Source organism: Cetorhinus maximus, chromosome 7, assembly GCF_964194155.1.
Source record: "Cetorhinus maximus chromosome 7, sCetMax3.hap1.1, whole genome shotgun sequence".
NCBI classification, from domain to species: Eukaryota; Metazoa; Chordata; class Chondrichthyes; order Lamniformes; family Cetorhinidae; genus Cetorhinus; species Cetorhinus maximus.
Window position 1 is genome coordinate 110,716,790 of NC_135885.1, and position 23,111 is coordinate 110,739,900.

The following is a 23,111-nucleotide window of genomic DNA, read 5'->3' on the forward strand; positions in this document are numbered from 1 at the left end:
GGGAAAAGTTGCTTCCTGTCTACCCTATCTATGCTCTTCATAATTGTATACACCTCAATCATGTTCCCCCTCAATCTCTTCTGCTCCAGGGAAAATGACCCCAGTCTATTCAATCTCTCATCATAACTTAACCTCTCCAGCCCAGGCAACATCCTGGTAAATCTCCTCTGCACTCTCTCTAGTGCAATCACATCCTTCCAAAAATGTGGATTCCAGAACTGCACACAATACGCATGCTGCGGCCTAACCAGCAGTTTATACAGTTCCAGCCTAACCTCCCTGCTCTTATATTCTATGCCTCGGCTAATAAAGGCAAGTATCCCATATGCCTTCTTAACCACTTTATCTACCTGTCCTGCTACCTTAAGGGCCGGTGGCCTTACACACCAGGGTCCCTCTGATCCTCGGTACTTCCCAGGGTCCTACTATTCACCGTGTATTCCTGTGCCTTGTTTGTCCTGCCCCAGTGCATCACCTCTTATCCGGATTAAATTGCATTTGTCACTGATCAGCCCATCTGACCAGCCCACCTATATCCTCCTGTAATCTAAGACTATCCTCCTTACTATTTACCACACCACCAATTTTCGTGTCATCCGCCAAATTACTGATCAACCCTCCTACATTCAAGTCTAAATTGTTTATATATACCACAAACAGCAAAGAACCCAACACTGATCCCGTGGAACCCCACTGGACACAGGCATCCAATCACAAAAATACACCTCGACCATCACACTCTGCTTCCTGCCACTCAGCCAATTCTGGACTCAATTTGCCAAATTGCGTTGGATCCCATGTGCTCTTCCCATTGTTATTAGTCTCCCATGCGGGACCTTATCAAAAGCCATGCTGAAGTCCAAGTAGACTACATCAAATGCATTGCCCTCATCTACACACCTGGTCAACTCTTCGAAAAATTCAATCAAATTGGTCAGACATGACCTCCCCTTAACAAAACCATGCTGACTGTCCTTGATTAACCCCTGCCTCTCCAAGTGTAGATTAATTCTGTCCCTCAGAATTGTTTCCAATAGTTTTCCCACTACTGAGTTAGACTGACTGGCCTGTAGTTCCCTGGTTATCCCATCCTCCCTTCTTGAATAACGGTACCACATGTGGCCAGAGAGGTATTGAAAATTATTAGCAGCACCCCTGCTATCTCCTCCCTTGCCTCACTCAACAGCCTGGGATGCATTTCATTCAGGCCTGGAGATTTATCTACTTTTAAGCCTGCCAGACTACTTAGAATCTCCTCCCTTTCTATGCTAATTTCTTTAATTATATCACAGTCCTTCTGCCTGATTTCCATGCCCACGTCATCCCTCTCACTTGTGAACACCAACACAAAGTATTCATTAAGAACCCTATCTACGTCTTCTGGCTCCACACGCAAATTACCAGTATGGTCCTTAATGGGCCCTACTCTGTCCCTAGTTATCCTCTTACTCTTAATGTATTTGTAAAGTAACTTTGGATTTTCCTTTATTTTACCTGCCAATGTTTTTTCATGCCCCCTTTTTGCCCTCCTAATTTCTTTTTTAAATTCCCACCTAACCATTCTATACTCCTGTAGGGCTTCCGCTGTTTTGAGCCCTCGGTATCTGCCATAAGCCTCCCTTTTTCTCTTTATCCAATCTTGTATATCCCTCGACATCTAGGGTTCCCTGGATTTGTTGGTCCCACCCTTTGTCTTTCCTGGAATATGTTGGCCTTGTACGCTCCCTATTTCCTTCTTGGATGAGTCCCACTGCTCTGACAGCTATATTTTACCTAAAAATAGCTGCTCCAAGTCCACTCTGGTAAAATCATACCTGGTCTTATCAAAATCGGCCTTCCCCCAATTTAGAACTCTAATTTCTGACGCACCCTTATCCTTTTCCATAACAACCTTGGTCCTAACGGAGTTATGATCACTATCTGCAAAATGCTCCCCCACTGATACCTCTACCACTTGCCTGCCTTCATTCCCTAAAATTAAGTCCAGGACCACCCCTTCTCATGTAGGTCCTTCTACGTACTGACTTAAAAAGCTCTCCTGGATGCTTTTTAGTAATCCCGCTCCCTCTAAACCTATCACACCTTGACTAACCCAGTTAATGTTGGGGAAGTTGAAATCCCACACTATTACTACCCTATTATTTTTACCCTTCTCTGAAATTTGCCTACATATCTGCTCTTCTATTTCTCTCTGACTGTTTGGGGCCTATAGTACACTCCCAGCAATGTGATTGCTCCTTTTTTGTTTTTCAGTTCTACCTATATGGCTTCATTTAAGGAGCCTTCTAAGATGTCATCCCTCCTTACTGCTGTAATTGATTCCTTGATCAATATTGCGATACCCCCTCCTCTTTTAGCTTCTTCCCTGTCTCGTCTGAAGACACTATATCCTCTAATATTGAGTTGCCAGTCTTGCCCCTCTCTCAACCATGTCTCTGTGACAGCAATGACATCATACTTCCATGTGTTAATTGTGCCCTCAACTCATCTGCCTTATTAGTCAGACTCCTTGCATTAAAATAAATATCATCCAACCTTGCCAAACTCCCTTGTGCCTTAACTGGCCTATAATTTCTATGCCTTCCAGACTCACTTGCTCTCTCTTCTAATTTTGGCTGTGTCTCTTCCCCTGCTGAACCTCCTGTCAGGATCCCATCCCCTTGCCAAGTTAGTTTAAACCCTCTGCAACATCACTAGCAAACCTCACTGCAAGGATGTTGGTCCCATTCCGGTTCAGGTGCAACCCGTCCGTCTTGTACAGGTCCCACCACCCCCAGAAATGGTCCAATGTCCCAGAAACCTAAAGCCCTCCCTCCAGCACCATCTCTCCAGCCATGCACTCATCTGGACTAACCTCTTATTTCTATACTCACTAGTGCGTGGCACCAGAAGTAATCCAGAGATTACTATCTTTTGATCCTGTTTTGTAATCTGTTTCCTAGCTCCCTAAATTCTGCTTGCAGGACCTCATCTCTCTTTCTATCTATGTCATTGGTACCAATATGTACCACGATCTCTGTCTGTTTGCCCTCCCCTTTAGAATGCCCTGCAACCATTCAGTGACATCCTTGACCCTGGCACCAGGGAGGCAACATACCATCCTGGAGTCACAGCTATGGCTGCAGAAACGCCTGCCTGTTCCCCTTACTATCGAGTCTCCTACTACTATTGCTCTTCCCCGCTTTTTCCTGCACCCCTGTGCAGCTGAGCCACTCTCAGTGCCATGTGCATGGCTGCACTCCCTAGAGGAACCGTCACTCTCACCATTTTCCAACACAGAAAAACGGTTCTCGAGCTAGATGCACCCTGGGGATTTCCTGACTACCTGCTTGACACCTTTCTTCTGACTGATGGCCACCCATTCCCTCTCTGTCTGCACTTCCGTAAGCTGTGGTGTGATCATGTCTAAAAACGTGCTATCCACGAAACTCTCAGCCTCGTGGATGCACCTCAGTGCCTCCAGCTGCCGCTCAAGCTCCGAAACTTGGAGCTCAAGTAGCTGCAGCTGGTGGCACTTCCTGCGCACACGGTCGGTCAGAGCGCAAGGAGCATCTAGGACTTCCCACATGTTGCAGGCGGTACATAACACGAGACTGAGCTGCCCTGCCATGCCTCTAGTTAATGAAAAAACCCTTACTTTAAGTTAAATAAAGTAAAAAAAAAGTTAAATTATTTATGTACAACATTTGCTAAATAATCCTTAGTGTGCTAAAAATTATGCTGACAACCAATTTAAGACTGTCAGTTGGGCTCACAGTGTGGTGCATTTGAGTGTATGAAAGCTGCATATATTAATACACAGGGCCTGTCCTTTGCAGACAGAACGTGTACACACATTGCGCCTGTTTTAGCTAAACAAAATAAGTGATAGCCATTTGTTGGTTCATTCCTCAGAGCAATTCCTTGACCAATCAGAGTCAAGCTGCCTGGTTTAAATTTCAAACAATGCTTGGCAGTTAACTATCAGTCACAATTAACTGGTGCATTCTCCATGGCAACGCCTCTACCAAACAGAGTCCACTGGCCAACGAATCAGCACTCTCTTCTCATACAATTTGAAGTTCTTGCCTCCCCTGACATTGGTATTCTTGTGATTGTCCTGCTGATTGCAAAACGAAAAGCTTCGACAAAATGTCTTTTTTCAGCAATACTCAAGTTATGTACTACCAAACAACTATTTATATGCAGATTGTTATTGTTGTTATTTCTCCTTCTGTACCTGATTTGACCCTATTCCCTTCCACATGTTTCTTTCTGAAACTTAAATCTTATTGACTGCCAAGATAGACTGTTGGCCCCATCATTCACTAAGGCCCCATATGCTCCATTGCCCTCAATTTGCTGCCATCAGCTCACATACTTCTAGCACCTTGCAGTCCAATATTTTTTTGAGGGTAAGTTGAGGTAAAATGTCTCATTAATGGACACAATGCACCGTGCCTTGCTCCAGCAAACTTTGGGTCATATTGCAATCCTTTACAAAAGTTAAGCTGTTAATAGTTACCACATTGTGTTCTTTACTTGTAAACATACATGGTGATTATTTTTAATTCACGATCGTTACTATTCTGAGGCAGCCAATTAGATAAGAGTTGAACATCCAGCAGCACAAAGTTTAAGTAGTATTGAGTTATTAAGTCATAAAGCTGAAAAGAAATTGCTAGCCTCACAATGTCCTTGTGGTTAAAGGCACACCCTGAGGGAATAAATCACTCAGACTAGAAGATCCCATTCTGAAATTCCAGAACCAAAGTCAGCAAGAACCTTCAGACTGCTGCAATACAATCTTTGGCTGGAGTATGGCCACTTAAGGGACATGCTTACAGAAGAGTTGCTCACACTAGGACATAAATTGGGGTTACAGTGCTGAATACCATTTTTTTCACAGGGATTTATTGGTGAATAGAGTATTACAGGGATTGGGAGAAGGGGTAACTTGGAACAGATATTTAATGTTGGTACCTTCTTTTCAGATGGCTCTTGTCAGTAGATGTCTTCCTACCTCTTTCAGGCAGGGCTAAACTCTCCCAAAGCAACAGATGAGTTACATCATTAAGCTTTCGATGATTGAGAAGCATCTCAGATCCCAAAACCTGACACTGGCAAACTGAACTCCTCCTGTCCTGTTCCTCCCTTAAAGTAAGCATTTGGTTGAGGCACAAGACTACTTAGCCATGCACGAAGGCATCTACTGTTAGAAAAGGCAAGCCGCATGGTGGAAAAAATTAGGCTATAAATAACCATTTCAATATCAGCATAAATGTGTTGGCTGCGGATTAAGCTATGTCCTCTGTGGCAGCCTTCCATCCCATAAGATGATGGTTTGCATCTGGTGGTCAACTCTATTAAGCATCGTCTGGTGTGGCTCAGGATCCCCTCTCCGATGTAGCAGCATCTGCCGCATTTGCTACAGAGGAAGTCAATGGGGTGAGAAGGTGCACAATTTGCTGGCTTCTGTTTTCTTTGGGCCCTCTTCGCAGCCAGCTGGAGCCTCTCATTTCTGCTCGCCTCTTCCAATGCCCTTTCAGTCAACCTCCAGAGGTCGTTGCCGTCAGCAATTGTCTCCCAGTTGTCAGTGTCAATGTCTGCCATCTTCATATCTCGCTTGCAGGTATCCATGTAGTGGAGGTATGGATGCCCCGGATGTCGTGACCTGGTGGGCATTCACTGACGGAAGGTCTTTGGGTTTACGAACGTCATCCATCTGATGAATGTGGCTGAGCCAGCGGAGACATCGTTGGCTTAGCAATGAGTGTATGCTGTTGGAACTAGCATGCTCCAGGTCCTCTGAGTTGGTGAACTTGTCCTGTCAAGAGATGCCAAGGCTATGTCTGAGACAGCGAAGGTCACTGCTCAGCTTTTTCTCCTGCCTAGCCTATGTTATCAGGTCTCACCATTGTGGAAGAGTGCACTGAGGATGCAGGCTTGTAGACTCACAGTTTTGTGTTCCAGTCAGGTTGCTGTTGTTCCACACTCTCTTATTCAGCTTGGATATAACAGCTGCAACATTTGTAATACATGTGCTGATTTCATCAAGTGACAAATTGCAGGGGATTGTGGAGCCTAGTTACGTGAAGCTATCAACAACCTCCAGTGTCACATTATCAGTGTTGATAGATGTCAGTATGGCAACATCCTGGACCATGACATTTGTCTTCCTGGTCAAACCAAACTCTTCACAGGCATGAGAGAGTCTGTCCATTTGTTGCTGAAGGTTTTCCTCACTTTGGAATGTTAATGCGACATCATCAGTGTAGAGCAACTCTCTGAAGAGGCCTTGGCCCACCTTTGTCTTGGACTTTAGGTGAGCTAGGTTGAACAGCTTTCTGCCAGTTCTGGTATATAAGTAAACACACTCTGTAGATGACCTAAGGCATATGACAGCAGCAAAAAAAAAATATGCTGACGAGTGTTGGTGCCAGAACACGACCCTGATGTTGCGCCATCATATGTGACCTTACCCATCATGTTGTCATTGAAAGAGATCACAGTGAGCAGCTTCAGTGGCCAGCCAATTTTCTCCAGCAGCTTAACTAGACTGCCTCTGCTCACATGGTCGAATGCCTTGGTGAGATTGATGAAGACAATATATAGTAGTCTCCTTTGTTCATGGCATTTCTCTCACAACTGCTGGACTGAACTGAGAAGATCATGTCAATTGTGGAACTTCCAGTTCTGAAACCACACTGGGATTTGGGATGGATGCGTTCAGTCAGGATCTGCAGTCTGACAAGGGCTACACAGGCAAATACATTTCCAATGATGCCCAGCAGGGAGATTCCACGATAATTGTTGCAGTCGCTGCGGTCTCCCTTATTCTTGTACACAGTGACAATCTATGCATCATGCAGATCCTGTGGCACTGCCCACTCCAGCAGAGACAGAGAAGTTTGTGTAGATGCTGCAGGAGTGTTGAGTTCCCGTGCTTAATGAGTTCAGGCAGTATTGCATCAACACCCGGAGCTTTGCTATTGGTAAGCAAGTCAATATCTTTGCTAAGCTACTCCACTGTGGGTTTGATATTGAGCTCTTGCCATGATAGGCAGGCTTTCTATGGAGTCTACAGCTTCATTGGTGACAGTTTTCTCCCTAGCATACAACTCAAGGCCGTGTTCCACCCATCTCTCCAACTGTTTATTGCAGTCAGTGATGACCTCCACTTCCTTTGTTTTCAATGGAACAGTTTTCTTTCTTGATGAACCTGTTGCCTTTTTGATCCCTTCATACATGCTTCTGACATTCCCTGTGTCGGAGGACATCTGGATAGCCTCGCAGAGTTGTAACCTGTAGTCATTGGTGCATTGCCTGGCAGTCTTTTGGACTTATTTTGAGTGGCTGTTAGTGCATTCAGAGTTTTCTCACTCAGATCTCTCCTGTAATTAATGAGAGTGGCCCTCTTGGCTTCCAGAATAGGTTCCATCACAGTGATATTAATCTCAAACCTGTCTGCACTTTTCTGTTCTTCCTTACCATATGTTCTGAGAGTGGTACTGTGGTTTGTGTCTCGAGGTATGTTTCATTATGTTTCTGCACTCTTGTTTGGGAATGCCAGGGAGTGTCTGTTAATCGAGTCATGGAACTGTTGGTTTTTATCTGGGTAGGTAGTATGGCTGATGTTGATACAAGAATGGCATTTCAGCTTTGAATGAGGAAGCTTCAAGGGTTGTATCCTCACTTTAGTGCACATCAAAGGGTAATCTATCACAGTCAATGCTGTTGTAGCTGCGTGTGTTGAGAGTGCTGTTCAGAGAGTCACTTCTGGTGATGATCAGATCCAGCTGGTGCCAATGCCCTGAACTTGGATGTCTCCAGGTCATCTTGTGGCATAGGATTTGTTTTGAAAGAAAGTTTTAGTTACACAAAGCTCATGGTAGCAGCAAAGCTCAAGTGGTCTCTCCTTCCTCATTTATCTTTCCCAGGCCATGATGTCTGAGGCAGGAGAACCATGCCTTATGGTCTGCCCTCACACTTGCATTGAAATTCCCAAGTAGATGAAGATGTTCTCACTTAGGGATTCTGTGTTAGCAGTGTCAAGTTACTCAAAGTCGCCTCTGTAGTGGAGCGTAGAATTGCAGCATAACTGGTCCTGTTTGAGTTGAGAGGCAGACGGAGAAACCATGTCCTGAATTTTTTGGTCGTCGGGTGCACACAATTGACGGGCCCGGGAGTGGAAGGGAAATGGGCCACCGGCTGCAACCGGCTCCTGACTGCGATTTCATGCAGAATGGCCAATTAATGACCAGCCAGCGTGAAAGGCACGCTAAAATACTCAGCGCTGCTGGGGTGGGGACAGGAAGAGGGCAGGTGCCAACATAACCAAGGGCGCAGGTGAGCACTTCGAGAGAGCTCCCTGAAGGCAGACAGCTGCCCCAGGGATCTGCAGACCTCCACAAACTAAAGGACATGACAAAAATGCTGCAAAATATGTCCGTGCAGCAGAATCAAGCACCTGAAAGCATACCCCATTTTAAAAAAAAACAGTCCTCAGATATCTCTTATTTTATTGCCCCAGGGAGATTTCATCCCACCCTGGATCGAGGTTTGAGCAAAAATGGGAATGTCGCCTGGGAGAATGGCCCGTCTGCCAACCGTAAATGTGGACGGGCCACGTAAATCGCTGTTGATTGCATTGTTAATGGGCTTAATTGCCCATCTAATTGCTTCCGACTGCCTCGTGCGCCTGCTGAGTGAGTTATCATGCAAGTGCGGGATGAGGTCAGGAAACTTGCCTGACGTCATCTCGCGCTACTTCACATCCATTCGTGTTGGGCACGCGCCCACCAGTGGGACACAAACTTCTGGCCCATGTTCTCAACCATTTGTGCAGGGTTCTATCATTGAGAGTGGCATGTTCCTTACAGCGAAGCCTACAACTTATTCATGTCCATCATCTGAACTCTTCCCCTGCCAAACGAACATGTAATGTTGTTGTTTCCATGATCTGCTCTTAGTGAGCCTGGTCTTTTGTAGGGATACTATGTTAATGTTCAGCCTATCAAGTTTCATGTCAATCACAGCTGTCTTGTGCATGTTATTGAGCAACTACAAGTCATCTGAAATTCCAGTTTGCCAATCAAAGAATTGGCATCTTCTTTTTGTTTTTTTCTGTCTGCCTGATGCAATAGATCTGTCCACTTGTTGAGCAGAGACTCTGAGTTCCAGACACCCATTGAAGCAGATGGACCATGACCTTACTAGTCGGGAGCTGTCCAACTTGTGGTGGTGGTGGCTGACCAGTGGGACATAATTGACCCTCCTGCCATTAGAGACAGTCCATAGCACCCTTTCTCTGCACAAAGCAAGTTGGGCTTATCACTTGTAACTGCTGTCTTTCGTGTTGTGTTATGTTCTGCAGCAAAACTGGAGTGTTCTTTCCAGGGTGCAAGCCTGGGCAAAATTTATGGAGACCCTGGGCTGCCCAAACATCTGGGTCTGCCTCTCTACCTCCCTGGTTGAGACCAAAGGAATACAAAGCACTATGTTTAGCATCGGCTTGGTTGCAGCAGTTGCTGGAAAGATGCCACATTTAGACATCAGACGGTCTTTGGGCTCCACTAGAGATTTTTGTTACTCCATTTGCCTTCAGCTCTCTCGCGGTATCTGCAAGGCAGTGGAGCTATTTGCCAAGCGCTGGGAGTTTGGTTAATGAACACCAGGGAATGTCCACATGCTGGTGGGTCTGCAGACTGCATGTCTGGGGCCAAGCCTCCTCTGAGTTCCTCTGAAACTTTGGCCTAGCGCCACGATGGATCCAGTTTCTGTGTGTTGCCACAAGGAGACACAGCTGACAGTTTGCTGATGGAGAGGCTGTGTACTTAGAGAAGGAGACTTACACAATTGGCTCTTTTATCTCATTGCTGCTAACCAGCAGTATGGACTTGTGATAAAGTGAGGTACCCTATCCCTTTAAGAGAATGAAAGTGTACTGATCATGTGACAGCACTGACGAATCACTGTACAGCGCAGAGCAACTGGGAACTGTAAGTCTAGTTCTGGAGGTTTCTGAATGAGCACTATGATCTGGTGCTCTGCCCTATGTCTCACTAAACCATCACTGTTTATTCTTACATCAGTCTCTCCCCGTTATTGGTTGCAAGCAGCAATTGATGAGAACATAGGAAGGTGTGCAGTTAGAGTGCGGTTGGCCAACGAACTCATTTACCCAAGACATAGAAGTGGTGATGAGGATAAAGAACAAAAGAAAATAAATTTCAAGATGGGTAAGCAAAGCATTGGAAAGAGCATCTGTACTTACATTGTAAATTAGGCAACAGCCGGTAATTGGATCAGAAAGCAGTGCTGCAGTTTAAAAAAAAAACCCTGCAGAATCGTGTTTGCGGGGCTCCCGCCAAAACCCGAAAAGAGTGCGAAACCCAGCAGAGAAAAGCCGAGACAGCTGCAGAGACGGAGTTTTTAAAACATAAAGTGACTGCTCTTAAAGCGGCAATACATTTAAAAGGGTAAATACATGAAAAATGGCTTTGGACAGAAAATTATAAGAGACCCCAGAGAGACGGTAACTCCGCAGTAAGCCAAATGCCTAAACTCGTCATTACCTGGAAAGCCTATCGGTAGTGCAGTCCCCTTGCAGTCGTTCATGATACCGCAGTCTGGGCGTGTCGATCCATTCGACCCCATTTCAGTTGACTGGTCTCAGTATGTTGAACGCCTAGGGTTCTTTTTCACTCTAACGACATCACAGGGGAGGAGAAGAGGAGGGTGATTCTTTTGCCCTTGTATGGGAGTAAAACATACGGGCCGATCTGCAGCCTTACGTCACCTAGCGCACCAGACTCACGCACTTTTGACGAGTTAATAAAAATTGTACAGAGTCACCTGAGACCAAAGCCCTCAGTTACTATCCAGCGCTTCAAGTTCAATTCAAGGAACAGGCTTCCGGAGGAGACAATAGCTGACTATGTGGCCATTTTAAAGGCATTAACTGAGCATTGCGAATTTGGAACGTCCATATGTTGAGAGACCGGCTGATATGCAGGATTGGAGATGATACTATCCAAAGGCTTTTGCTAGCCGAACCTAGCCTAGACTTCAAGAAGGCATTAGAATTAGCTACCGCAATGGAGAGCGCTGTTGGAAATTCCAAAGTTGTAAAAGATACACAAATTGGTGCCGTCCATCTGGTCGAGCAGGACAACCTGGCAACAAAAGGCGTGAAAACTTCGGACTCCATGGCAAGATGGGAAGTGCTCTCTAGCTCTAGACTATTGAGAAACAATGATACTGCAGTGAAAACCCGCAAAATGTATGAGAGAAATACATCCTGGCCTCCAGTGAGCGAACGACAACTCAAACAAGTCGAGTGCTTTTTCTGCCACTGCTATAAGGTGGCACTGCAGAGAAAGGCTAAAACAGCACTATAAAGGCAGAAGGAAAAATCATGAAATATGCCTCACTGAAGAACCAGAAGAAATAGAATCAGACATCCATCCGTTATGTAACCTCAAAGTGGGTCGAATGGAGCCAACCCAAGTACTCATTACAGTTAACAGACAACCCATTAAGATGGAACTTGATACAGGAGCGTCGATGTCCATGCTTATTGGAGAGCATGCATTTAGACACCTGAGTAAAGGAACCCATCCTTTGAAGTTAGAAGTTTCGGACATAAAGCTGAGGACATACGCGGGTGAAGAAATAAATGTGAAAGGGGCATGTCAAGTCAAGGTACAGTATGAGGAACAGTCTGCAAAATTACCCCCATTTGTCATGTCAGGCAGGGGACAGAGTGTCATCTGAAGGAACTGGCTGGGAGACATAAATCTTGAGGGCCCGCTAAGTTCCCAATTTGAAACCAGGAGTGTTGCTGCAAGAAAAAATGGGTATGCAAAGATCTAATGGGAGAAGCCCGTAGAAGTGTTACACTGGGACAGAGTTCAAGCTGAAGCCAGTATCCTTTGAAAGGAAATGGAAAATCTATTAAAGGACTTTCGTGCGCTACAAAATTCAATCAACTCCCAATTTGTACCACAAAAAAGTTACGAAGAAGAAAAGTAAGAGTTATGCCTGTCTCTGGCTGAGTTAAGGAACAAATTAGGTGAGAAGGGGCAATGATATCTGATTTTCCAGGAAACTATTAATGATAATAGGAAAGAATTGGAAGAGCTGAAGCAGCAACTGCCTAAAAGCCCTGAAGTTTTAAAGCTAGAAGGCCCTAAATTTTCAGAAGAGCTGTTGGAAAACCCAACAACTGAGCTCATTCATGTTTAGCTCATGCCTGAGTTAGTCCAGCCAACAGTGAAATTAAAGAGGAGACAGAGATACGAGTCAGTGCTACCAAGAAAAGCACACACAGGAGGAAAAAGAGAAATTATTGACAGCCCTTGGAAAGAAAAACAAAATTCTTTTTGTTTTTCCTTTTCCTCTTTCTCCTCACACGTCATGTAGTTCATCGCTGTATTGCTTTGTGCATGTTGCCCTTTAACTGTTTCGGCTTGGAGGGGAGAGGCAGCAGGAGTGAACGTGACTGCACCCAGAAGATGGTGAAATCATCCACTGAAAGCCATAGTGGGCAACTGCCCCTGAAAAGGAGGTCTCAGAAGCACCAGCCGAAGTTGTTGGGCTACGATGCTCAAACTGTCAAAGAAGGCCTCCTGAGAGACTTGACCTACAGGTTATAGTTAACAATAGTTATAGTGTAAATAGTTAAGCTTATTAGCTGTACTTTTAAGCAAAGGGGAATGGAATGTGGTAAAGTGATGTACCCTGCCCCTTTAAGAGAATGCAAGTATACTGATTATGTGACAGCATTGACGAATCACTGTACAGCGCAGGGCAACTGGGAACTGTAAGCCTAGTTCTGAAGGTTTCTGAGTGAGCATGTATGATCTGGTGCTCTGCCCTATGTCTCAATAAACCATCACTGTTTATTCTTACATCAGTCTCTTCCCGCTATTGATTGCGAGCAACAACTGAGGAGAACATAGGAAGGTGTGCAGTTAGTTTGGTTGACCAACGAACTCATTTACCCAAGACACAAAAGGGATGAAAATGAGAAGCAAACTATCTCTCAAAAGCAGAAAGCATGCTAACTCTCTTCACCGATACACTAGACGCATCATATCGACCTATTGGACACACAAATGCTATGCTATGTTATTTCATATGTTACGTGCTGTGCTATGCCATGTACAAAGTTCTATAAGATATTGTTGGGAGTTGAGCAGAATGTCATAGGAGGATTGCTGATGACTGGACCTATAGTCAGATTCTGTGTATGTTTTTCAGGGATGATTTTATTGTGCAGGAAGGTCAAGCAACAACAACAACTTATATTTGTATAGCACCTTTAACATAATGAAACATCCCAAGCTGCTTCACAGGAGCATTATAAAGCAAAGTGTGATTTTGAGCCACATAAGGGACTATTATGTCTGGTTACCAAAAGCTAGGTCGAAAAGATAGGTTTTAAGAATTGCCTTAAAAGAAGAAGGTGAGGTAAAGTGGCTGAGAGGTATAAGGTGGGAATTCTAGAGCTTGGGGCCGAGTCAACAGAAGGCATGGCCACCATTGGTGGAGCAATTATGATTGAGAATGCACAAGAGGCCAGAATTAGAGGAATGCATATATTTCAGAGTGTTGTGGGTTTGCAGGAGTTTACAGAGATAGGGAGGGGCAAGGCCATGGAGGGATGAGCAAACATGGATGAGAATTTTAAAATCAAGACGTTGCTTGATCGGGAGCTAATCTAGGTCAGTGAGCACAGGGGTGATAGGGGAATGGGACTTGCTGTAAGTTAAGGCATGGGTAGCAGAGTTTTGGGTGACCTCAAGTTTATGAAAGCCATTGGAATAGTCAACTCTAGAGGTAGCAAAGGCATGAATGAGAGTTACGGGGATAGTGTGGGAAGATGGCGTTGAGGTAGAAGATCAGCCATGACCTAGTTAAATGGCAGAGCAGGTTCAAGGGGCCGAATGGCCTACTCCTGCCCCTACTACTATGTGTCTATGTTACTAACCATTTAAGCAATCTTTATTCCTTATATTGGTCTGGCCTTTACTCCTATTTCTCCTATTTCCTTTATCTTTATTTCTACCGGATTCTTCCTCCCACCTTACGAGCTGGAAACCTTATCCACAGCCTTATTTATTGTTATGGACAGGCTTAGAGAGAACTGCTGAAATCTCCCTGTACCCTTCCCAGCTGTCCATAATCAGTGAATTTTTGAGAGGGAAATGTGTGTGTGGTTTTCAGCCCCTGAGTGCGTGGACGATTTGAATTACCATCAGCAGGCTTTTTGTGGGTTTAAATAAAGGAAGATAATTATTTATTTAAGCAATTAACCCCAAAATGGAACACTATGGCACTTGCCCATACAATCACAATGAAAACACACTCAAGAAAAGGACAGTTGGAGAGAATAGTGCACTTCTACAGGTTACAAATAAAAGGGATAATTCATAATTCATGTGGTTACCTTTTTTTTGGAAGGAACATGTTGCAGCCCTGTTGGAAAGTTTCCTTCACACCCAAAGTGCAGTTTGGATGAGTTCAAAGCTGAAGTCATATGCAGAAGTTGTTTGCATGATTTTCTCGAAGGGATGGACTTTCTGTAGGTTACAGTTTCTGTGGTCAAGTCCTGGGTTGCAGTGGAGGGTGAGGGTGCGGTGAGGTGAGGGTTAGCCAGTGAACTGACTTTTTCTTTTAAAATGGACTGTGTGCTCTGACAGCATGACTGCTGGAGGCCAGAAGACCCGGTTTGTGTGTTCAAAGATTCCACATTAAATACAGCTTGTATTTTAAAAGTTATGAATATGTCATGCCTTTACTGGGCAAAAGACAATCCCGTTCACTAGTAAATAAAAACAGAAAATGCTGGAAAAATTCAGCAGGACTGACAGCATCTGTGGAGAGAGAAAAACAGAGTTAATGTTTCGAGTCAGTACGACTCTATTCCAAGATCCAAGTCATTTATGTATAGCAAAAAGAGCAGTGATCCTCGGGGAACACCCTTGTCTACCATTCTTCAGTCTGAAAATAACCATTTACCAAGACTCGCTGTTTTCTGTCCTTCAGCCAATTTTTAAAATCAATTGAATACTGACCCTTCTATAAGCCTCAATTTTGTTAACCAGCCTTCAATGTGGCACCTTGTCAAATACTTTAAGTCCATATAGACAACATCCACCGCATTCCCTTCATCAGCCTTCTCTGTTATTTCATCAAAAAATTCAATTAGATTAGTCAAGCACAATCTCCCTTTAACAAATCCATGTTGTCTATCCTTAATTAATTCAAACCTCTCCAAGTGCCTGTTGTTTTTTTCCTGATAAACTAACTGGCCTCCAGTTACTAGGACTATTTGTACATCATTTCTTGAATAAGGGTGTCATATTTGCCACTCTCCAATCTTCTGGCACATCCTCCATATTCAAGGAAGATTGGAAAATTTGTCAAGGCATTCCGCTATCTCCATCTTAGCCTGGGATGCAAGCCATCTGAACTAGGTGACTTATCTATTTAAGCATATCCACTTTTCCAGTACCACCTCCCCTTCAATTTTCACTCTACCATTAACTACTATTTTCACTTCTACCTATATTTTGTCAGATTCTTCTTCCTTAGTAAACACCAATATGAAGTACTCATTAAGTATTTTAGTCTTACCCTGCACCTCTAAGCATATGCCACCCTTAATAGGACCCACTCCACCCCTTACTACCCAATTTATTATTTACATACTGGTAGAAGACTTTTGGGCATTTTAATGATCTGTGTACCTGAACTCAGAAGTATGTTTGGACCACCACTGTTTCTGGGTTTTCATCATTCAAAGAGGATAGTGTACTTTTTAGGTCCAAAATGATGACCTCAGCTTTGCCTACATTGAAAGCCATTTGCCACAGTTTTGTCTATTCATTTAACCTATCATTTTTTTCATAAATTTATGCTTCTAACTACAATGCTTATAATGGTACCTATGTTTGTGTCATTGGCAAATTTGATTTTTTTTATTTGTTCTTGGAATTTGAGCATTGCTCACAAGGCGAGCATTTATTGCCCATCCCTAATTAGCCCTTGAGTTGGAGATGGTGAACTGTCTTCTTCACCACTGCAGTCCATGTGGTGTCGATACGCCCACAGTGCTATTAGAAAGGTCGTTCCAGAATTTTGAACCAGCAACAGTGAAGGAACGGTGATATAATTCCAAATCATGATGTGTGACTTGGATGGGGACTTGCATGGAGGTGGTGGTTTTCCCTGCATCTGCTTCCCTTGGTCTTCTTGGTGATAGAGGTTATAGGTTTGGATGGTGCTTTGGAGGAGCCTTGGTGAGTTGCTGCATCTTGTAGATAAGTGCCTCCCAAACCTTTTCCAATGTGACCCCATTTTAACACTTGAAAATTAATATGACCCCAAATGCCAGCAAGAACAAAGCAGCAATACAGCAGCATAATAACATTCACTATATAATATTTATAGTTCACATATTATTGATTAACATGTAAGTATGGAAATCTGTGTTTTAAAGTAACTTGTGAAAAAAATGTTATCCTTTCAAGTACTTATGTAGGTCCTGTAGGCCCCAAACTATGAATGAGAAACTACTGGTCCATTGTTTGCAACAAGCGAAGCACCTGGTGCAGGGCTTCTCCAGAATACAGGCCCAGGTGAACAGCCACCATCTTTATAGGGGCAAAGTGCAGCAGGGTGCATGCATAGGTGCCATCTTTATATGGGGCAGTCTGCGGCTGGGCACATGCATGGCCACCATCTTTATAGGGGGCAGTGTGTAGCAGGGATCATGTGTGGCCATCCTGGGCCAGGAGGTGGATGAGTGGGGCATCCGGGGAAAAGGATAGCTCCAAAATACTTTGTTACCCTTTCTCCATAAAGTTAATTAATAGATTTTATTTTACCTTTCAAGTTATACTTTTAATAACTAGACAACAATGGAAATTGGTGAATTGATTTCATGATCTTCTAAAAATTGCAAAGGCAGAGTAGATTTAATAAGGAAAAGCATACTTAACCTAGCATTTTTTTGTTAAAAAAAGTAATGATTGATAAATTATTTGTACTATTCAAGCAAATTAAAGCATTTTATTAAAATAAATCTTCATCAATTTTTGTGCCTTATAGCTCCAGCTTGAAATAGAAAGTTTGATGTCATCGATTACGAAAAATCAGAATGCAAGCTCCTACTACTACAAGAAAAAAATTAAAGAACTAAGTCGAAAACTACACAATCAGCATCAACTGATAATTCAACAGAAGGAAGAGGTTAGATCCATTCAACTAAATCTTACATGTACTGTTACATAAATGTGATAATTAGCTGGCAATTTTGTCCAATTTGTCTGAGTTGGGTCCCAGGACCCTATTTCTAAGTTGGGTGCAAACAATCTTAGTTGTATAGTGGAGATGATGCTAATTACTTGGCTTTGATGACCTAGCACAATGTAATGATTTTCTTTGGCTGAGGAAAGTGGGCCTGATGATGACCATTCATAGAGGCTTCAAAAGATTTATATTTGTAAATAATAGTTAGCACAGTAAAGAGAGTTCCTTCTTCCTCATTTGTTAAACTGTACTCAGAAGCAGAGAACTCAGTCTGTCAATGGAGAGGTTTACAATTAATTTTCTTCCTGGACTAATGTTAAATTAATATCCCATTTAGCACAATATGGATTGCTGTGCTGTTTGATGAATATTTTTGTTGTTGAAAGTTCTGGTTTTCAGATTTTTCTTACCTTTTTAACTTGAAATGATGCTGTAACTTTACTAAGTGCTCTTGTGCACCTCCACCAAAGTCACAGAGGCAGTAATCAGAGAGCTTCTTTTGCAGATGACTGTGCCCACAACAATGAAGATATCCAGACTAACTTTCAGCAGAATAAGTGTTTTAAGTTAAAGGTATTTAAATTCAAATCTACAAGCTAGTAAAAGTGCCTATCCATAGATTTTGATCAAGAGCTCCCAACACTTTCCTTATATTTTGAATAAAAACTTTTGAAATTGTGACCCTTTTCCATTCTCATCTCATTACTTTTAAATTTCTGCAACCCTTCCTTGGATTTTTACTGAGAACATTCAGATTCATTCCTCTTTCTTTGCCTTGCTCATGAATTTTATCGTGTTTTCCTTAAATTTTGATCAACTGTATTCAAATTTATTTTTCTGTACTTTGTTTTTTTCATTGCTTTTAGCAGCTTTCTTAAACTTAGAACTGTGGTTTTACAACTTTATTTTATAATTTTTTTTTCATCCTCAATGAATTTAGATTCTGGAGTTCCTTTTTTATATCTTTAGCTTCTTCATAATAACAACAGAAAAGTCTGGAATAGTCAACAGATCTGGCAGCAATTGTGGAGAGGGAAAAACAGAATCGATGCTTCAAGTCAGTGAACCTTCATCAGAACAGCAGGTCTAGCAGCATCTATGGAGAGAGAAACGGTTCACATTTCAAGTGACCATCCATCAGAGCTTCTGCAGTACTTTGCTGTTATACTAGCCTTCTTCTGTAGCCTGGCCCATCGAAATCCTTAGTTAAGTTTTCTGCAGCAAAACTAGTGTGCGACTTCACCAGGCTGGCACCTGGGCTATCCTTTCCTTCTGTCCTAACCCCTGTGCACTTTTGTGTCACAACATATTTAGATCCTTCCTTTATCCTAGGGTGGAATCGTCCCAGATTTGCACTAAGTGCAATAATGGGTGTGAAAAAAGATGTTTTACATACTGGCTGCAATGGTGGGATTTCTGGCCCTTTCCACCTCATTAATAATGCATTCATGGGAAACACTGGATTGCTGGCGGGCCGGCTCAGATTTGCCCACCAGGCTATGATTACGGCATTGCCTTGCTCCGGGTGCCATATTTAAAGCGCACCAGAGCGCAGTCTATTTCATGTCTACAGACCAGGACTGCTCCAAGTGACAGATGGCCCCCGAAGGCAAAAAAAATGGTAGCCCCAAATTTAGTGACACCTCTCTAGGGCGCCTGTTGGATGCAGTGGAAGGCTGCCGCGATATCCCTACCACCGCTCTGGCGACAAGAGGCCCACCAGAGTCACCAATCTGGCCTGGGAGGCGATGGCAGCGGTGGTCAGTGCCAACAGAGCACAGAGGAGGTCAACCATCTAATGCAAGATCTCATCTGTTCTGCCAGGGTAAGTCAGCCACCTCATCACGCTCAACACACGCTCCCAAACCCATCATACATCCACAGGGATCTCACATAAGAGCATAAGATATAGGAGAAGGAGTAGGCCATTCAGCCCCTCAAGCCTGCCCCATCATTCAATAAGATCATGGCTGATCTTCCCCAGGTCTCAACTCCACTTTCATGCCAGTTCCTTGTAGCGCTCAACTCCCCGATATTTCAAAAATCTATCTATCTCCTCTTTAAATACTTACAGTGATCTAGTCTCCACAACGCTCTTGGGTAGAGAATTCCAGACATTCACTACCCTCTGAGAGAAGAAATTCCTTCGCATCTTAGTTTTAAATAAACATCCCCTTATTCTGTATCTGTGTCCCCTAGTTCGAGATTCCCCCGTGAGTGGAAACATCTTCTCCACATCTACCCTGTCAAGCCCCCTCAGAATCTTATACCTTTCAATAAGATCACGCCTCATTCTTCTAAACTCTAATGATTAAAGGCCTAATCTGTTTATCCGTTCTTGATAAGTCAACCCCTTCATCCCAGGAATCAGCCTAGTGAATCTCTTTTGAACGGCCTCCAATGCCAGTATATCCTTTCTTAAATACGGGGACCAAAACTGTACGCTGTACTTCAGGTGCGGCTTCCCTATTTTAAAACTCCAACCCCCTAGCAATACAGGCCAAAATTTGATTTGCCTTCTTAATTACTTGCTGCACTTGCATGCTAACTTTTTATGTTTCATGCGCAAGAACATCCAGATCCCTCTGTGTTGGCCTTTTTGAGTCTCTCTCCATTTAAATAATAGTCTGCCTTTTGACTCTTCCTACCAAAATACACTTTCCTATATTAAAATCTATCTGCCAAGTTTTTGCCCACTCACTCAACTTATCTGTATCCCCTTGTAGATTCCTATGTCCTCATCACAACATGCACTCCCACCTATTTTTGTAGTGTCAGCAAATTTGGATACATATCACTCTGCCCCCTCCTCCAAGTCATTAACATAGATAGTAAATAATTGGGGCTGTAGGACTGATCCTTGTGGCACTCGGCTTGTTACGTCTTTCCAACCTGAAAAAGACCCATTTATCCCGACTCTTTGTCTTCTATGTGTTAACCAATCCTCAATCCATACAATAATACATTGCCCCCAATAAAGTGAGCTCCTACCTTTTATGTGGCACCTTATCGAATGCCTTCTGGAAATCCAAATACAATACCGGCTCCCCTTTATCAACTCTGCTTGTTATATCCTCAAAGGACTCTAGCAAATTTTTCAAACATGATTTCCCTTTCACAAAACCACGTTGACTCTGATTGCGTTAAGCTTTTCTAAATATTCTTCTATTCCTTCTTTAATGATGGACTCTAGCATTTTCCCAACTATAGATGTTAGGCAGGCTGACTGACCAATAGTTTTCTGTTTTTTTTCTCCCTCTTCTTGAACAGGGGCGTCACATTAGCGGTTTTCCAATCCCCTGGGACCCTCCCTGAATCCAGCAAGTTCTCGAATATTTTGACCAATGCCTCCACTATATCTGCAGCCACTCCCTTTAAAACTCTTGGATGCAGGCCATCAGTCCTGGCGACTTCTCTGCCTTTAGTCCCATTAGTTGTCAAATGCTTTGTCCCTTGTGCTAGAGACTGTTACAAGGCCTTTCCTCTCATTAGCTCCTTGGTTGCCTGATATCTTTGGGTTGTTAATAGTGTCCTCCACCGTGAAGACCAATGCAAAACATTGGTTTAAATTATCTGCCATTTCCCTGTTCCCCATTATCAATTTTCCAGTCACATCCTCCAAGGGCCCCATGCTCACTTTAGTCATTATATTTCTTTTCATATAAGCGTAGTAGCTCTTGCTGTTAGTTTTTAAATTTCTTGCCAATTTACTTTCATATTCAATTTTATCCTTCTTTATTAGCTTTTTAGTCATCTGTTGCTGGTTCCTAAAAAATTTCCAATCGTCTGGCCTACCACTAGTTTTCGCTGCTTTGTCTGCCTTAGTTTTTGATTGGATACTCTCCTTGACCATATTTGTTAATGGGTAGTTCAACCTTCTCATTGAGTCCTGCTTTTTGACTGGGATAAATTTTTGCTGAGCGTTATGAAATATCTGCTTAAATGTCTGCCACTGTTCATCCTTTGACCTTCCCCTTAGTCTATTTTCCTAGCCTACTTTAGAGAAGTCTTTCTTCATACCTCTGTAATTGCCCTTATTTAAGTTGAGGACACTGGTTTGAGACCCAAGTTGCCCACCCTCAAACTGAATTTGAAATTCCACTATGTTGTGATCACAGGGTCATACAGACTTGAAATATTAACTCTGTTTCTCTCTCCCCAGATGCTGCTAGACCTGCTGAGTTTTTCCAGCATTTTCTGTGTTTGTCTTATGGTTCAAATGAAGCCTGCCCCAACAGAACAGCTCTTCTCCTTCCCCAGTACTGGTGCCAGTGCCCCATGAATTGGTACCCATTTCTCCCACACCAATCTTTGAGCCACGCATTTACCTCTCTAATCTTATTTATCCTACGTAAATTTGCATGTGACTCAGGTAGTAACCCAGAGATTATTACCTTTGCGGTTCTGCTTTTTAACTTAGCCCCAAGCTGCTTGTAGTCCCTCAGTGGAACCTCTTTCCTAATCCTACCTATGTCGTTGGTACCTACGTGGACCACGACAACTGGATCCTTCCCCTCACACTCCAAGTTCCTTTCCAGCCCAGAAGGGATGTCCTTAACCTTGGCACCAGGCAGGCAACACAGCCTTCGGGATTCTCTGTCTTTGCTGCATAGAACAGTATCTATTTCCCTAACTATGCTATCCCCCATTACTACTACATTTCTCTTTTCTCCCCTGACTTGAATAGTGCTCTGTATCACTGCGCTGTTGTCAGTTCACTCATTCTCCCAGCAGTCTGTGCCCTCGTCCACATCGGGAGCAAGAACCTCTTACCTTTTGGACAAGGGCACTGGCTGAGGCTCCTCCAAAGTTAAATTCTGGATCCCCATACCTGCCCCACTCGCAGTCACACACTCCTGTCCCTGACCACGGTCCAAATTTGATGTAATTAATCTAAGGGGTGTGACTGTCTCCTGAAACAGTGTCCAGGTAACTCTCCCCCTCCCTGATGTGTCACAGTGTCTGCAGCTCGGACTCCAGCTCATCAACTCTGAGCCGAAGTTCCTCGAGCAGCAACACTTGCTGCAGATGTGGTCACCATGGATCGCACCGGCGTCCACCAGCTCCCATATACTACAGCTGCAACACATCGCCTACCCATCCATCTCTATTCTATTTAATTAATTAACTTGGATGTTAAATATTTTAAAAATGAATTTCTTAACTGTACTCTTCAGCTGTAATAACATCTCCTGATTTAAATCACTTGGCCAATCAAAAGAGACATGGAAGAGATACTCACAAATCACCTGTTTTCCTTTGACATCACACTTTGGCTCTTTCAGGTAGAAACAGATTGACGGGGCACTCTGCTGTCTGTTTTTATCTCCCGCCGTCACTGCCCTTCTCATGCAGGTCCGCTTCCTGTGTGCTGGGCCTCCCTCTCTGTTGCCTGTTTTTATCTCCCGTCGCCACTGCCCTTCTCACGCAGGTCTGCTCTCCGTGTGCTAGGCTTCCCTCTCTGTCGCTGGCATTTATCTCCCACTGCCGCTGCCCTTCTCACGCAGGTCTGCTTTCCATGTGCTGAACTCCCAGCTCTCCTCACTGTTTTAAACTGAACTCCCGGCTCTCTCCTCGCTGTTTTAAACTAAACTTCCAGCTGCCCTCTCTGTTTTACACTCAAGGGACACACCTCAAGGGACAACACCACTTACTCTCACACACACCCTCACATCTCCATCAGGCTCATATCCTCTGGAGCTTGCGTCCTCATCCTGTCCATGGCTCCACTTACCACTCAAACATTCCACACAGTGCCATGTGTCCTGCTCTCACACTCTCTCCATCTGTTTTCTTGCAGGAGAAGTTGG

At 43.6% G+C, this 23,111-nt stretch overlaps 1 protein-coding gene across 1 annotated transcript in view; it reads left to right on the plus strand.

The window, feature by feature from the left end:
* Positions 1 to 23,111, plus strand: part of LOC144682978 (cilium assembly protein DZIP1-like) — a 138,693-nt gene that overhangs the window by 99,972 nt on the left and 15,610 nt on the right. The window contains exon 9 of the mRNA XM_078545911.1: positions 17,101 to 17,241. Within this exon, the coding sequence (XP_078402037.1) occupies positions 17,101 to 17,241 (141 nt within the window). The remainder of the gene's footprint in view (positions 1 to 17,100; positions 17,242 to 23,111) is intronic.